At 38.3% G+C, this 18,332-nt stretch overlaps 1 protein-coding gene across 1 annotated transcript; it reads left to right on the forward strand.

The window, feature by feature from the left end:
• Positions 1 to 12,216: 12,216 nt before the first annotated feature.
• On the forward strand, positions 12,217 to 18,035 carry Sec61alpha (SEC61 translocon subunit alpha). The gene is made up of 5 exons (XM_022796700.2): positions 12,217 to 12,391; positions 13,379 to 13,446; positions 13,610 to 13,675; positions 14,940 to 15,864; positions 16,700 to 18,035. The coding sequence occupies exons 1-5, from the start codon at positions 12,385 to 12,387 to the stop codon at positions 17,062 to 17,064; spliced, it is 1,431 nt and encodes a 476-aa protein (XP_022652435.1). The 5' UTR covers positions 12,217 to 12,384; the 3' UTR covers positions 17,065 to 18,035.
• Positions 18,036 to 18,332: the final 297 nt, after the last annotated feature.

Genomic DNA, 18,332 nt, shown 5'->3' on the forward strand with positions numbered 1-18,332 from the left:
TTCGCCTGTCTTTTTGAGAACTGACGCATTTCGCGAAGTGTTAGCCTTACTGGCTATGCTGAATTGTCGAAAGAAGTAATAATTAGATGGAATGACGTTCCGTGAGCGTTCACTATGTACCAATGCGGTGTGCGGTACAGTAATGTCATTATCATTGACGTCGTCCTTTGCTAGTCCAAGGCCTTCTTGTATCAATTTTGTGGGTCAAAAATATGAAACTGTTAGCACAGCGATTTCCTGTAACTCTGTCCTGAGGTTTGATTAGCTCATAACCTAATACTCCCGTATCATCTCACTATATACAAAAGGCGCAGCCTTTGACCATGAATTCAGGCTTGCATTTTATAAAAGTAAAAAAATCAGTCCTCAATTGCCGGTGACAATCTTGTCTAAAAATTACTTTTTTCTTACAAGTAGCAAAAGGCATTTTGTTTGACGTTTTTTTATTACACCGCCGAGTTCATGGGGGTTTACTTCCCTTCCTTTTTTTTTCAATCTTTGTTATGTATGGGAAAAATCGGCAACAGTTCCCTGGAGTACTTCTAGCTATATAGAGAGCTATCGGGTGGATTGCACCCCATTTTCCACAAGTAGTATTTGCAGCTCGTCATTGGCTTTCTGGAGCATGGGTTGTCGTTCAATTGAAATTAACGATTTTGAAGCCTAAAGCGAACGTGCAGTAAACGTTCGTTTTAGGCTTCAAAATTTCTTGTTTTGCCTTGGCAACGTTTTTCCCAGTGCGAAAATAGTGAAAACAATGCCAAATCAGCATTTTTTGGAGCCCCATGATTGAAGGTACTGGATCACCACTTCTTCAACGACAAAAACTCAATTAACGCAACAAGATACACGCCCGCCAAACGACAGTTAAAAATCATACTGGGAAGTGTTAACCAGATACAATCGACCGATCCTACGTTAGCGCCATATCTTGACTCCGACGGAAACTTTCTAATCAACCTAATACATTTTCCATCACTCTATATACATCGCACCACTCACATCAGCTTTTCAATGTAAAAGAATGAAAGGCCCTCCATGTCGGTCATTCATGAATATCAACATGTGCCAGGTTGTACCTGATTAACCACAGTTCCAAAGAATAACATGGTTTCTATGTAGTTACTGCAATCCCTCCTCATCGACAACTTCAATAGACGCAGCTTATTTCTACTGTTTCTGTTTTCAGTTTCAGGATCCGGTCTAAGTTACAGGCGCTCACTTACATAAGCTCCGTGATGGTGTTATTTAATGATACTTAACATCTGTTGTTCGGATCGCGGAGGTATTACGGACCAAATAATGACTGCATTTGTAAATTTTAGTAATAGTGCTCATTGCTGTAGATTCCATGCCAGTCCAAGAGTCAATTCAGACCGTTAAACCAACTGGTAAATTCGACTCCAAACCTATTCATCTCTTATTATTTTGAGGCTATCCATAACATCTATGACATTATATGACCCTATATATATATGCTTCATGTGAATACCTTCTGTTTGAATATATAGAGCTATTTTTTCCAGCTAATTTGGAATATTTCCTCTGTTTTGTTTCTGTGACCACACCTAAAAACGAAATTTTATCGCGATTAAAGCCTTAATTCGGGATTTAAACCATTCACGACTCATTCTCAGAATATATCTTCCCTATTCCGTAAGTAACCTTTTTAATAGTAACGGCTAAAAAGTGCAAAAAACGCAACAGTCTCAAGAAGACTAACCGCTGTGGCTGATCTATATGACTTAACTGACAACTGATATTTTTTTCTCCAAAACGGCCGTTAATTAAAAATTCGGATATATCGAAAATGTTTTTTCAGCAAGCTTCGATGATTTTTTGAGCTATTTAAATCTAAAACATACTAAGAATCTTCCAGCTTGCTTCATGAGAATCTATCTCGGATTTTTCAAAAGTCGCACGAAAAGTGCCAACAATATAGACTATCAATTTCGCATAAAGCAAAAGCACAAAGTTTCTAATCTTGATGGAAATTGCGTCCAACATGAAGACAGTCGATAGTAGCTAATAAGAAAAACGACGCATTTTTTCCACTGTACCGAATTTATTGTTTTGTTATTAAAAGAATAGGCTTTCTAAAGAAATTTCTTCATGAAAGGCGACTTAACGCATACCCGTTACCATAAACAGCTCGCGAAACTTATCCTGATTAAATTCTATATTGATACATTTAGATGGAGCGTATTTATATGAAGCATATTTTACATAATCAGTACCATTCGTGCAAAAAACAAGCTTTTTTTGACAATTTTTCGAATGTGTTCAAGAAGTTCATTCGTATCATTCATTGCTATCGAATTGTTTCGTTATAATCATATTAGGTTTAATCCTTACTTACTGACAGCTTATTAATATATGTATTTACAATTGCCCGTATTGCTAATATTTATTTTCCTCGCGTTTATTTTACTCGAATGTATATATCCCGTATATTAAACCTGTCTTGTATATTAGGCAGCTGATGGTTTTCTTTTTTTTAAGATCGTTTCCATGCAACGCAGGTTGTCTTGCCTATAGCGACTTCCAAAAGGTAGATGTCGCAACCATATCTCCTAGGCTAGTTCGAAAGTAATAACAATGCTTCAAAATTTTCGTTTAGCCAACACAATGAAAAAATGAGTTCTCGACACCCACTAGATTTCGCGTGTCCGAGTTTAAAGTGCTGCCGAAATAGCTCGTGATGTCTATATCACGTGAACCACTGACCTTATAACTGAGCAAACTGCCTGAAGGGGTTCAGTAGAGTCAAAGATAGAGTTTCGAACTTGTATAATGTACCTCCCCAGTCAACCATATGAGGCGTTAGAGCACCCTAAATAGACTACTCTCTGTTAATTGGCCAAGAAGGCAGGTCGTAAACAATTGACTATTGTACGGCATTTTGAATGCGTGAAACAATTTCCCTTTTTCGCTACGAAAAAGGTTATTTTGTTTTTGCTCCGACTACAACTATGGTTGCTGCCGCAAGTCGGTTTCGCTTATGTTTCGTGTTAAAATATGGACATTTGTACAAAAAGTATTTTTAGAAACTCTATCTCAGACGATCTGTAACCTGAAATATGAAATCGTTCAAAATGTCTAGGTTAAATGGGGGAGATGTAGTATATAAAAGAAAAAATTGCCAGCATACGACAACTATGCCGGAGGGATCACAAAGTTAAGGTCGCCTATTTCATGGTTTCTGTGATAGTCTCCAACAAGCTTAAGAGATAAAAGCTGCTAGCGTGTGAAAGAAAGAGTTGGTTACATAAATTACAAAAAATCTTTTGCATTTTGAATGTATGGAACTCACTCAAAAACTAGGAGCGTAGACACTTATGAACGAAGTAAAGTACACAAGGAACCACGTCTTCTCAATACCTTGCAGCAAAGATAACCGATTTCTGCATAAGATAGGGGTGACAAAAAAATGGTGTTTCTAAGTTTATATGAGGTCACAAAAGGCATGGGTACAGCAGACAGAGTTAAGCCGAGTCGCCACTCCAGAAAAAAAAACGTTGTTTGCGTCTGATTGGAACGGAAGAGCCTTATACGGTAAGAAATACTACATTTTACAATTAAGTCCCAAAAATTGGTTGGCAATTTGCAGATAATATCGTGGATGACTAACCTGTGGGTTGACGAAATAAATGATGGTAATTTGTTTGTCCTTAGCTATTTGTTTGCCTATAGATATGTTTGGGTTTGTCCTTATCAAGATATAGGTTAAGCAAATAATTCAAAATGCTATTATTATGCCACTTAAACATTAATCGCTTATTTGCCAAGCAAACATTCACTATCTTACTATCACATTAGACCTGTTATCATTGTTGTATACTCAAAGGATTTTTGTATATCACTCCTGTTGTTTTCACCGTATCCATAATCATGCCATGCTGTTGCAGAAGGAAAGATAACTGGCTCCGGTTTTCCGTTCATCTTTCTCATGATGAAGACATTTCGGGTATAATAATTATTTATGGAGAGAGGGAAGCATTAACAAGTATAAGAAGACCAGGGATTCAAATAATAGTAGTAATGCGTATCTATGTATCAACTAATTTGGGCTGCTGGTCAGACCTCTTTACAGATTACCCCATTTTTTGTTGGTTGATAATCTAAATGTGAATTTGTCAAATTCGGATGATGATGTCATAGTTGTTTGAATTGACTTCACTCGAACGTGGTGTCATCCCACCTTTGATGTAGTCACTCTTATTATACCGGGACTTGTCCACATCATAGTTGGGTTGTCCATGCGAATCGATAGAATCATAGTTAAAATGTTTAACATTTTGTCTTTTGGACTAATGCGCTGTAGCCGATTTTGCTGTACTTAAATTCTGCATTCTCCTATCAATGTCGGGTTCTAGTACAGATTCACGGAAACTCCAACCAATAATATATTCATTTGGATGAGTTGTGATAGATATTACAGTTTTTTTATCCAGAAAACGTTCACTCCTGTAAACGTTATACTTCATTAACTGTATGTTCAAAACGACCAAAAGAAAATCCTAGACGTTTTTCTTTCTATTATAACCGGGCACTGGATAGTACTTTGTCCTTCCTACAAAGCCAATAGCAAAGACAATACAACATAGCAAAGAATCGTTGAGTATTTCTAGTCTGTGATAGAGACAATTAAAACATAGTTTCAAGCTGTTTCCATAAGGAGATTCGTTACGAAAAAGGTCCGCCCTCGCACATCTGAAAAATCGCTGCTTCAACATAAAAATCGGCAACAACTACTTCCCTTCCTTACTAGAGTAGTACGCAAGTAACTGTTTGCGTTGAGGTTCTGCATCGGTTTAACGTTACAACGGAAGCTTCTAAGGGAAGGTATCTTCTTGCTGAATTCATGCTTCCCTCCTTCTTTATATGTGTATCTCCCCAAAATATATATGTATACATCATATATGTTTTCTATGTTATGTATTGACACGTATTATACAACCCGTCTAAGTAAAGGTTGACAAATTGCCTTTGTCTTCAATCTTGTCATGATTATAGCGCACACACCACCTATGTTTAGAGAGCGCTCGCTTAACCCTATATCGGCAAAAAGAACGAGATCACAGTGAGTTGTTTTACACCAATTAACAATAGTCAGTTTTTTAGTTAACTTATCCGAGTAGGGTATTTTACCTCAAGCAAAAAAAATGAACAACCTTTAAGGTTCGCTTTTTCATGTGAAGTTCAAATTTTATTATTATACGATTATCTACAGTAAAATATTACCCTCATTCTTTTGATTTTTTTACACCTGTACAGTTTTTTTTTCTCGTTTAGTAGTTAACTTGTTTAGTATTACAAACATATCATTGTTCCACTTGTATCAGTGTATCATATTTTCGATGCGTTTCCTAAATAAAAGTGAAATTATTTTTTTACACCTGTAGAGTTTTTTTCTTATTTAGTAGTTAATTTGCTTAGTATTACAAACATATCATTGTTCCACTTGTATCAGTGTATCAGATTTTCGATGCGTTTCCTAAATAAAAGTGAAATGATTGAAGGGTGTCTTAATTAAATCCAATTATACCCGTAAAAATATGTATATGCGTTTTGCAAGGTTCAAAGAAAAGCAATTAAAACTACACAGAGCTAGAAAAAGTTAGGCAGTTAGGTCAGGTTACTTCGCGTGAAGGCATCGAGTCCAATAAAATGAAACAACCAGAATAATATAGACGTAAGCCTACGTGAATGAAAAAAATACTGCAGATACTTCTAGGAGCTACAGGCTGCTGGTGCAAAACTATTATAGTAGACTATGCGAATCTTGCCGAACGTTGCTCAAAAGCTCATCTTCATTCTCTAGGTTTGGGCGCACTAACATACAATTTCACATATCTGTATATTTTATTACAATCCAGACAAACGTGAGTAACGAAGGCACTGGTGCCATTTCTGTGTAGGGCGGTAAATCTGTTCATTTTGCAATGCGTCTTTACGACCTAATGGGAGAAACTCTATTGTTATGAGAAAAGAACTGCTTCCCGTTGTCAGAGCATGATCCACTCGTATCCCAAACCTGGACCTAACGATTTAGATTGACCAACAACTCCTTCATATTATTTATTAAAAAACTTCTGCATGAGACATAGAAGTGCCTGCAAGATACATTTATTAAACCCTAAAATATAAACTTTAGGAAATGCGAATGCATTTCCTAGAGTTTATATTTTATAAGCCTAGACAAGTCCGAAGGTAAACAAGCTTAAGGTCATATTAAGCAGGAATAGGTCGCCTCTCGGCTAAGCTGGACAAATGGATATTCAAATTTCGGTACTTACCCAGTGACCTACTTTTAAGAAGCGATAACAGTTGACACCTCAAGACGACGTATAAGTAAAGTTAGCAGATCTCTCCGATATTATTTTCATCTACTTTATCACCGGTCTGAAAATACCACGGTAATATTGCTATTAATAACAAGGTGATTAATCAGAAGCATTATAAGAGGAAGTAACAAATGTGATACATCTTCACCCGATAATTGTATTTTTCCATGATATCTTATCTAAAAATATAAATAATGATATAACATACTTTCAGCATTAGTTGCCAAAATGGGTTCTAACTTGCAGCAGCAAACCGACATAAAGGAAAATGTATTTCCGAAAGGAGATATTAGTGGTACAACAATTGCAGTTAGCTGCAGCGGTTCAGTTACAGCTAAGGACAATCAACGACCTACGTTTCCTTGCGTCAGAAAACAATTCAACGGAGTCAGTACAACACATCAGCATTAATCTGCTAAACTGTCACCAAGGCTTACCGCAGCATTCTACTGTATAAAGCCAAAGCCCACAGATCACTGCCGAAAATTCATCCTCACTTTTTAAATAAACCACGAATTGTTGAACGGTATACAGTTGTGCTGTATTTGCTTTATCACGAATGCCGTATGATAAAATGTACACGTTAATACTAGCGGCGGCTCTATTGTTGTAAAGTATAGGTTAGACTAACGCTGGATTTTCTTAAATGGTGACTGTTGCAAAAAAATAAAATACTGTTAATTTTTGTAAAGAGAGAGCAAAAAAAGTTTGCTTCACGAGGGTTCGATGAGAATGTTAATCGCGCAGCACGATAAAGGTCGTTTAAGTAAATTGCCCTTATTACATAGAGAAATCAATAATGGAAACACGATAAAAATAGTCACGATCTTTTATATATATCACTCATATAAACGTATCAATGCAATAAGAAAAAGCGTTAACAGGCAACACCTCGCGGTTTGTAAACGCGTAAAGGGTTCCCCATATAATCGGGAGGTGCAACCGTTTCCGGGCAGGACAGATGATGCAGTGAATTTCGTGTAACTATTAGCGACGGCATGTTAATTGGTGTTACCATTGCGCCATTGATCATTGGCCCCATCCGATAGAATTCGAGGTCGATATCGTTCATTGTATTCAAATGCACTTTCGTGCATAAACTAAACGTTTCTTTTAACTCATACTATTTTTTGACCTCCCCAACGAATAGTGGCGTGTCACAAAACAACTAGATTAGTCTGTTTTTTTCTGAAGGGTGGACACTTAGGTCAAGCTTGAGAAAATAGCTTTTCTCGATCGAGAGCGTGAAGTTAATTGTATGTAAGGTAGTCCCAAAAAAACGACGAACAAGAAATTACTTTTAACTGAAAGAGCTCTGTTTTATGCAGAGGCTGTCTCTAATTAGGTCACCAAAAAATATCTGCTATGTATGAGCCTGTTTTGCTAAATAAATGAACGAATTAAATACAAATTACTGGACGGCGCTTTTACCAAGATGAAGTAAGTCTGCTGCGGTAAACAGACCACCTGGACGAAACTTTATGGCCACAGCTTTCGTAAATTGACATCTAGCCCCAGGGCAGTGACACAGTGGTTCAAAACAGCTAAGGCCCGTTGGACGCGATATCGGCCAACAACACATAAAACCAGATCGTCTGAGTGTAGAACGGGATTTACTAGCAGGTGACGCTTCTTGATCCCACTGGGTAGGCCACGAATTACCGCAGAGAATAGAAGTGAATTTTGGTTATTACCTGAGTAGGCTGATGCCTGTAGCTTGCTCGAAAGGATTGATCTTTACTGCGTCATCGATAATTACTTTTTTCATCTGCAGTATGCTCCCGTAAACTGTGAAAAGGCCCAGCATGTTTTGACGTACTTCCATTCAGGCAAGCTCAAAAAGAGCAGCATCTTTCGGAACTATATCTAATGCAGGTCAGAAGTTGACAAGTACTGCATGTATATATATATATAGATGGACACGAGTTGTTGAGAAGATGTACTGGCTGTGTAGGTCACATGCTTATGTCAAAATTCCGTGCTCTTTTTCAGGTATATTGCACGCATAAGGAAATGTAGGAGGCAGTCTCTGAAAAACTGAGATAGTAATTCATAATGAAAATTCTTTTACGCAGTGTTTCGCCAACTACAAGGCTATTAAGGCTAGCTTTTTTCTTTTCGTTATTACAGATAGCAGGATTTTCAACCACTTGACTTGAAGGTGGCCTTTCTTCACGCAGCCACTAAATAAAGCAATCTAACAGGGCGCTAAAACGTAGCCTTATTGGAGTCAATTTTTCCACTTAGCGATAACTATTATTACCTTTTGCACTTCAAAGTTTCGACTATGCATATCGCGTATTTTAAGTGTTAATAAATCCTAGGCAGTGACGCAGATTTTGACCTCAATTACGTGGGACAGTATTTTAGCCAGCTACTGAACCTAGGAAGTGCTAGACAAGTGTATTGGTTTTAACTGTATGCATTTAAACGTTCGTCGATGTAGCCAACAGGGCTGTTATGAACGGACATTTTCCAACATCTTACACATTTATATCGCTTTCCCGCCCACTGGATAGTGTTTGTATGAGAAATTTTTTCGTGAGTATCTGGAAGAAGCGCAGCGAAAATTACCGCAACGCTAATGTTAGCAGTCATAGATTTAGGCGTTACGGTTCTGCAAACGTGATTGAACCATGTCCTTCCAAACCAGAGTCCCGGAGTCGGTGGGAGATGAAGGTGGAAGGTGATAATGTAGAGACGGGAAGTTAATAACATAACTGAGTGATCTTTATATAAGAACAGTCTCGCTTGCCCTAATATCTGCTCACAGAATATGGACACTTCGCCACTGGGGCGATACGGCCCAAAGGCGCGTTGGGCTGGGACGCGTACTCCGTAAAACCCGCTCATCCCAAACTTTCAAATTATTCAGGTTTCTGAAAGAACTAGCGTGCCAGTAACAGCGAAAACAGCAGGAGCTGCAGATTTTCATCTCTTTGTGATTTCAGTGCACAACAGTTAGACCTCTCTGCGAAGCCGCGTGCACTTTTTCTCACTAGAATATTTCCATCATGTCAGCATCGTTCGGATCGCTCAGGTTATAAGATTGTAAAAAGTGTCCTTTGGCAGTATTCCTCTTGCATATTTTTTTGGTTTCGCTAAATGGATCTTTTCGTTTCCGTAGCCTTTTGCGTGGTGGTGTAAGAAGTCTGCCTGTTGGTGAGGCATTCTGTATTCTACAACTAGTAACTGGTTCGACTGACGTTGATGGGCTGGCAATTTACGCGCTTATTTCTCGCTGGTTTGGTTGACTACAGGGTTTCATTGCTATCACGTTAGCGGTTGTCATCAGAAACACTGCTTTCTGCTGTTCTTGAGCTTAATTCTCATGAACTTTGCAGCATTCAGAGCGAGAATTATGACCACTCCATAGATTGTGTCAGTGTGGTATGCCAAAGGATAAGTCTTTAACCGGCATCATCGTCCGCGTTCGTATAAGTTCCGAGAAAGTCAGCCGACATCTTTTCTTGAAAGCTTTTTAAAATGTTCATTCCCTTTTGGTCCTAGATTTTAATTGCGAAGTACTGGGATAGAATAGACGATCAACTTTTCATCGGAAGCGTCTGCCTTCAACGCTTTGTAGTTCAGCTTCTCACCTATAGTTAAAGCAATCTAGGAGCCCAAGTAAAGATCTATGCTGAAATCATCACCAACATAATCGAAATAATGTTAGCGTTTTTTTGGAAAGCATTTTGCGAGTTTCACATTGGATAACGTTAACTGCCGGTGATGCATAGGCAACACGTGTTTTCAAAAACCCTTATAAAAAAAGTTTATCATAAGCATGTTCGCTGACTTTTTGTCACGCGTTTCTACTTCTTGGCTCGCCTTTCACATATTCCTGTGAATGACAAACGACACGGCATTTATATTAATTAGACACGTACCAAGTTGTGAAGTTTAACTGTTGTATCGTCGACGAGGAAGGAAGCCTTCTGTTGATGTGGGTGTTAATAATGATCGATCCATTTGACAATTGCGCTGCGCTTTGCGCCTATCATACACTCCTTTAACCGTTCAGAGGCTCACAGTTCCATTATGACGACACATTTTTCAAAATATCCGACGAGATTCATCATAAGTTCTGGCAGTATTCTAGCTGGGGTTTATTACATCTCACGAGTGCTACATAAATCGGGGCTCCACATGTAGTCTAGCATCGGAAAGGGACGACAGCTTTAGATGCTTGTCTTTATTTGAGCTTATTCGATATTGTCAGTATTTAGGCATCCTTTATAGAAACAGAATCTGTATGGCGCGTACAATCTCTGGAATTGGCTACCGCCAAAAAGCATAATTCGCAGATGGGCAGAACTTGTATAAGGGTGGTCTTTAGCTCTGACAGGGGCATGAGACGTACTGCATGTGCGCCGTGTGCGGCAACAGCAATGGTACCTCCCATAACATAAACGGTTTCTAAAAATAACATACATGGTTGCACAGCGCCTTTATTTTTATTTACTAGCTTCTACTACAAATACAAACGTTGTGCCACTACCGCTTTTCTAGGAGGCATTACAGCCAATTATTAATATAAGCGAGCAGCTTATAAAAGCCCTTAGAATTACAGGTGATATTAAGTTTTCGTTTAAAGCAAAGACATACTTGTATACTATTGACACTATCAGAGGGAACACTGTTTATTGCTTGGGTAATCGCGTTGAGTGCTTTCAGCCCTTAACAAAGAAACGCTTACCTGCCATATCTACAAAAACTGAATGTTTGTTGATTTCGTAGTTTCTTGTCATATTTAAGCCATGGCTTCGATTTGTGGTCAATAAGCGTAAAAGACTAACCGGAAAGATGACAGTCTCTTTGCATGCTTTAGAGTTCGACTAATACGAAGAGAATCGATCTCCGCATATTCATTATCTACGAATCTTGTAAAACGTGACCTTCATCAGTTCAATTGAACTCTTAAAATTTTACTGAATTTGTCACAGCGCTTTATAAAACCACTTTGTTTACCTTTTACGTAATTTTTATTAAATTATTTACAAGAGATTGACGTTACCCGGCTTTGGACACTAAGGTCACCGGTTTCCAGATGAGGCGCAGATTTGTGCGCTCAGTTAGGTGTTCTTATAATACCATGCTCCAGAGAAACAAAATAACCTTTACTTATAAATAAAAAAATTAATTATAGACATGGGTGCAAGCAGCTTAGCTAGGCGTTCTTCATCGGTTGAGATGCAATATTATAGCGTAGTCGAAAGCTGACATTAAATTCAGTCTAGATGTTCTAGATTAGATTCAGTCTAGAAGTCGTCAATCCGTATGCCACCCGTATTAATAATTCTAGATTATGCAAGCGTAAGCAGATTGGATGCCAAAAAGACTTTTTATCGTACTCTCAAATATTGATCATTCTCGAAATAATGGTAAAACGTTTAAAAATCCGATGAAGATCATCGAGCTTCTCAGAGGAGTACTATAGGATAGTGTACTGCTGCACAGCTAAAATAACAGCCAAAGATGTTGAAGAAAAACGATTTCGCATATAGAATGAGATGAATAGGCGTAAACTACTGTTCAGAGAAGATTGGAAAAGCGAAGCTTTGAAGAATATTCTTTGTATCATTTCATTGGTATCATCAGGATACCTGTTCGAATTCCACCACACTACATAATCGACTTGGTGTACGTTCATCGAGGTTTAGCATGTAACTTATTTAAAATTTAGAAAGATTTGCCTATAACTAAGTACGATGTCTCCATACGGGCCATTCAGTCTCTAACCCATCTAATCAAGTAGGCGATGTAACAAAGTGTCAATTTTTGACGAAACAATCGTTTGCGTTTCGAAGCACCGCCACGTATTTGATTTTTGCACTCGCCTTACTGGCAGTGGTTTCGGTTTCGTGTCAGCTCGGGCTGCAGCGTTGGCACTATTAGACGTCGTGTGTTCGCAGGTTCGCCGGTGAACGTATTTGATCTCCCCCAACGAGAGTGAGTAGTTAGTCGTTGTTCGTGCTGGGGGCGAACAGAACGATCTTGGCTCTCCAAGAGTAAGGTTGCAACCTACACAGCCACTATGGGATGTGAGTACGGTGTTATATAACCCAAGATGAATTCAACAACAAATGTGCTTTTTAATGTGCAAATGTTTTTGACACATTGCTGGTAAACGGATCGCTGCTTTTTTTTTGAGAATCTCTTTAAGTGAATGGGCTGGTTCAGTCAGGCGTTCGGTGTATTTACATGGATGTCTCTTCATATGTATGTGCGCACAATGAGCTCTACTTCGTCTAACGAAAACGTACTCGTTTGGGTTTATTTAAAAAGTTTAAAGCTCACCGAAAATTCGAATATAGGCTTGATATAGAGTTAGCCAGGCTAATTGGTTTTCAAGCATCTCTGCCAAAATAACTGTACAAGGAGGGTGCGGCAAAGGCCCTGTCAAAATATGCATATACCTTACATTGAGGTTCAAGGACACAAATAAATTAGGTGCATCCTAGGATAATGGTTAGACACAGCGAGCTACGAAAAATCTGGGCTGCCAGTGTTATCAGTGTCTGAAAGCACATGTGAATGACGTGTCAGTCGGTTGGCCGGAGCACAATTCCTTGTCTATCAAATTGGCGGGACCAAGCATTCAAAAAAGCGCGTCCTACGTTCTGTCCAGCCTACACTAGCAACACAGAAATAAACTTGGTTTGCTTTTTAATGATTACTTGTAATTACTACGTGTGACTTTCTTTATTCGAATGCAACACTAAAATTTGTTTTATTGCCCAATCAATCAGTTTTATCGGTTATGGAAAATACGAAAGCCGTTCAAATCACTGGGAGTGATTTGATCACTAGGAACACCTTGATGAGTTAATACTATATTCAGCTACGGTAATTATTGTTAAAGGATATCGATATACCTTTGTATGATTTCTGCGTACGTTTAATATTCAAATATCAACGTATTGCAAATATTCCAACCTATTCGACACCTTCTTGTCCCCCTGCTTAAAATCTGTTTTAATATTGTTCGTAATAATGCTTGATAATGAATTACATGATTCGTATTTCAGTTAAGTTCCTGGAGGTGATTAAGCCGTTTTGTGGCATCTTACCGGAAGTCGCAAAACCCGAGCGTAAAGTTAGTGAATTTTGTAATATTGTAATATTATATGCGTTGAATTCCATATATGTTAATATTTATAAATTGTTTTTCTCCAGCTTTATTGTTTAGAAATGTTACCTACGAAGGCCTACATAACAATAATCAATTTATTTTTTGTTCATGTATGCGCTTTGAACAGATTCAGTTTCGGGAAAAGGTGTTATGGACAGCAATTACTCTATTCATCTTTCTGGTGTGTTGCCAGGTAAGAGCGTCACAAAAAAACTAACGGGATAAGCTAGTTGTATCGTAAAATCGTAATTAAAATGTAGCTATTCGAGGCATTTTTCGAAATGCGATAGTTAGGACCATACAAACTACAAGGTGTCGACTGGACCAACTTTGCGCTATATCAGTTTTAGCAGTGCTAAAGTCAATGGCATTTTTTCAATGCAGATGTGCGGATTTTGCTGCAGCTTGGAGAATTTACACGAATGTATTAAAAAATATTATATTCTTTTAAACTAAAAATGTTTAATATTATGCCCGCGTAATAATTAATAACCTACTCTGCTGCGGGGTTCATTTCTCACTGCATGGCAAGCAATCTATTTATATTACTAGCAAGTTTCTAATGAGCTGGATTAAAAACTGCACAGAACAGTTACATAAAATGTATGAATGAAAATAAAAAAAAACATTCGTATAAGTATTCTCAAGATAAATTATTCTCACTACTTTATTCAATTTACCGAGTGTACTGCTAAATCATGCTAGCACGTGCGCCATTACCCAATTTCGTTGCAGAATCTGTGATGCGTAGTCGGCTAATAAAACGAATTAATACATTTATTTCTAACACGGTAACACCCATTTTTGTGAATACACGTTAAAAAATAGAGTCAATTTACTTATTTTAGGAGAAAAAGTAAAATCACAAATAAAACAATTTCATCCTTCCTATGATGTCCTTCATTTGTTATTAAATTGTAAATGACAACAGACTCTGTAACGCCATCAGATGCAACGCGGCGTTATTGTGTTTTTCGAACTTTAAGTGGCTTGCCCTTATTGTCAAGAGAAGGTAATTGAAAGCAAGTTTTTAAAAGCTGAGGTTCGACGTTAAAGCGACAAGCCTTTGAAATCTGCAGATGCGCTGTATTTTTAGTTTCCCACGCCTCTAAAAATCTTTTTCTACGATCTCCGTTATCTTTCTCTTTGCATGAGTCCTCACAGAATCCTAACTTAAGAGGGTCTAATTAGGTGATGTTTTGTGAGAGTCCAGTGTAAATTTAAGTAAAACAATTGTAGACGGTGTTCGGTTAAATACGGCACTCTAATCCTTGCTAGAAATTAGCATAGTTGAATGATTAATCATAATCAATGCATACCTAAATTGACCGCGTTGTCATTAGTATAAACCGTATATATGTATTAAAAAAATAAAGTCCTTATCGATCGAAAAGACTATGAGTTGAGCAGTTATTAAAAGACAATACATAGTTTGTGGTTTACATTTGCTCTTTTAGGTACCTCTATTTGGAATCATGTCTTCAGATTCGGCTGATCCCTTTTATTGGATGCGAGTGATTCTTGCTTCGAACAGAGGAACTCTCATGGAACTTGGTATCTCACCTATTGTTACATCGGGTCTTATTATGCAGCTGCTTGCCGGAGCAAAAATTATTGAGGTCGGCGACACACCTAAGGACCGAGCCTTGTTCAACGGCGCTCAAAAGCTTTTCGGAATGGTTATTACGATTGGGCAGGCTATCGTGTACGTTATGACAGGCATGTATGGCGACCCGTACGATATTGGAGCCGGTGTTTGTTTTCTGATCATCGTGCAGCTGTTTGTTGCAGGCCTTATTGTTCTTCTTCTCGACGAGTTGTTGCAGAAGGGTTACGGCCTTGGCTCTGGTATTTCATTATTCATCGCCACAAACATCTGCGAAACAATTGTATGGAAAGCGTTTTCACCATCGACTGTCAATGCCGGACGTGGTACAGAATTTGAGGGTGCCATCATTGCTTTGTTTCACCTTCTAGCTACACGTACAGACAAAATTCGAGCTCTTCGCGAAGCTTTCTACCGGCCCAACCTACCAAACCTAATGAATCTTCTTGCAACTGTCTTAGTTTTCGCCATTGTAATCTATTTCCAAGGCTTCCGTGTGGATCTTCCTATCAAGTCTAATCGTTACCGGGGACAGTACTCGTCTTACCCGATAAAGCTATTTTATACATCGAATATACCCATCATCCTACAGTCTGCGCTGGTTTCCAATCTATATGTTATATCGCAAATGCTCTCTGTGAAGTTTGCCGGCAGCGTCCTAGTGAACCTGCTCGGCGTCTGGTCTGACGCAGGAGCTGGTTACGGCGGGAGATCGTATCCAACTGGCGGGTTATGCTACTACCTCTCGCCTCCGGAGAACCTTGGAGCTATACTTTGTAAGTTCATTCGGCTGAAACAATTTTCTTTTGATTATAAACGTATGTGTGAAAAAAACCGGGCCAGGGAAAGGGATGAGAAACATGTGGGCGATAAGAACTCGTAGCCGCCCAATCCTGTATTTTGCGAAATCTTGTACATACTGTATAAGATTTTTGTAGAAAAATATATAAGATTTTTACTGGTATTGCTCTAGTGCAGCCACATCGCGCGGGTACAGGCATCATTCTTTCACAACCATGATAACTTACCATTATACAGTAGGAAGCAACTCTTTTCTATTGTTTCGCTTCTTTCTTGAATAATCGATCTTTTCGTTCTATCGATATTTGCCTCTTCGCGAATGTCACCTGTCCCGCGAGTCTACGTATTTATTTTTATATTGTCTAGCGCATGGTTTTCATGTGGATGAAATACATGCTCAACTATTTTATAAAATATACGTTTTGATTGTGACCTCAAATTGCTCAAACATGGTACTTTGTTCCATTATAAAGCCAACTTAAATAACTAATATATGACACGTCCATAATCCTTATACCTATCTAGCTCATTATAACTCGCATATACTAACCTTTACTTGCTCCAACTATTACACGGTCCCTGTTACCCATGCAACCAATTTATTCTTTCGCTATTTTTTAATTAAATTAACTATAGTTCTATTAATATTCTTAATTACAGTATTTTTTTTCCTATTTTTTGAATGATTATGATTATGTGAGAATTTGAGGTTTATCAAATGTGGATTTGAAATATTTTTAGTCCGAGCACCATTTTTATTACATCAAATCTCAAAAAAAAAAAAATATTAATATTTTCTCCTAATTGCAGCGGATCCCATCCATGCAATTCTGTACATTGTCTTTATGTTGGGGTCGTGCGCGTTCTTCTCCAAGACATGGATCGATGTTTCTGGCTCATCGGCCAAAGACGTTGCGAAACAGCTCAAAGAGCAACAGATGATCATGAGAGGCCACCGTGAGACGTCAATGGTGCACGAGCTCAACCGATACATTCCCACAGCTGCTGCCTTTGGTGGACTTTGTATTGGTGCCCTGTCAGTGTTAGCAGATTTCCTCGGCGCTATCGGTTCCGGAACCGGAATCCTTCTCGCCGTAACCATAATTTATCAGTACTTCGAAACATTTGTTCGTGAACAAGGTGACATGGGCGGCATGTCAACATTGCTATTTTAGTAATTTAATTACCAAATTTATAATGACAATATACAAGATGGATATTGAAGACCAGGATACGAAAGCAAAACAGACTTCACAACATCACACAGACAGACACACGTATATAAAAACAACGCAACTATAAGAACAGAGTCTATCGTGATGAAGCCATGCTGCACGTTGTTGGAATTGAGGAACGAGAAGAAAATTACTGTATTATGTTTAAGCTGCTACCCTTATTCGTTTTACTATTATTATTTAGGCCCGTTTCAGTGAATGCAAGAAAGAGTGAAACGAGAAAGAGAGTGAGTGAGAGCATGAAATAACATAGACAGAGAGAACGGTGAAGCGATACGTGAAAACGCAAAGGTAAAGAAAGGAGGAAATTCAACAATAACAACATCAAGAGACCATGTGCTGCATAATTAATTTGTAATTTAATTATGTGAAATTATGTCACTAGGCTCGAAACAAGGTTATCAATAAGCAAGAATATTATAAGTACATTGAATCGGGGTTCAATCGGAGCTATAGAAACGTAGACGCTGTAGTTAAGGCAAGCTACAGTGAGGAAGCCAGACTGGACAACAAGGCTCTAGTTTTTCAATAACAAAAAAGATATGCACGCATAATTTTGTTTCCGTTAGGAATAAAACACAACTCGATTAGATATGCGGGTAATCTAATCAGTTTACACTTAGTTACCCTGTCTGCAAATGTGGACTCCCCTCACGCTGCCCCTCGTGTCTAGAAATCGAATCGAAAATGACGAAAGGGCCTCGGGAGGTACTCGGAGAGATGTCCTACTGATAGCGCTCGAGTGTGTCGTGAGTCTGTAGCACTTGTCCTATTTGAACTGATATGCTGAATGTTTGTCATTCGAGCGGCTTGACCATAAGCGGTCTGCCTATTCGTTCGCTGTGTATAGAGCTACAACTTTTATATGTTAAAAAAATAAACTGTCAAGTACCAAAAAGTGAATCACATTATTCATCGAGAGATGCTTCCTTATGTAATAGACTTAACAGAATGCCATAGGTTGACACAGAAATTGCATTGCTTTTGCAGTGTGCAAATAATCCCTTTTACCTAAATAAAGCGCCAGTAAGCCTCCTATAGTTTTGGCTACAATCTGGGTTAATTCCCAGAATGTTCATCTCTCAAAAACATTGCATTTGCCTGTTCTTACTTGTGCTCGCATGATAAAGGATTTTGATAGAACTTCGAATGTACTTCTAGTAGATAATCATCGTGCAGTAAGCCACACGTTCACATATTTTGTAAAG

The sequence above is a fragment of the Varroa destructor genome, unplaced genomic scaffold, assembly GCF_002443255.2.
Source record: "Varroa destructor unplaced genomic scaffold, Vdes_3.0 BEIS01000003.1, whole genome shotgun sequence".
NCBI lineage: Eukaryota > Metazoa > Arthropoda > Arachnida > Mesostigmata > Varroidae > Varroa > Varroa destructor.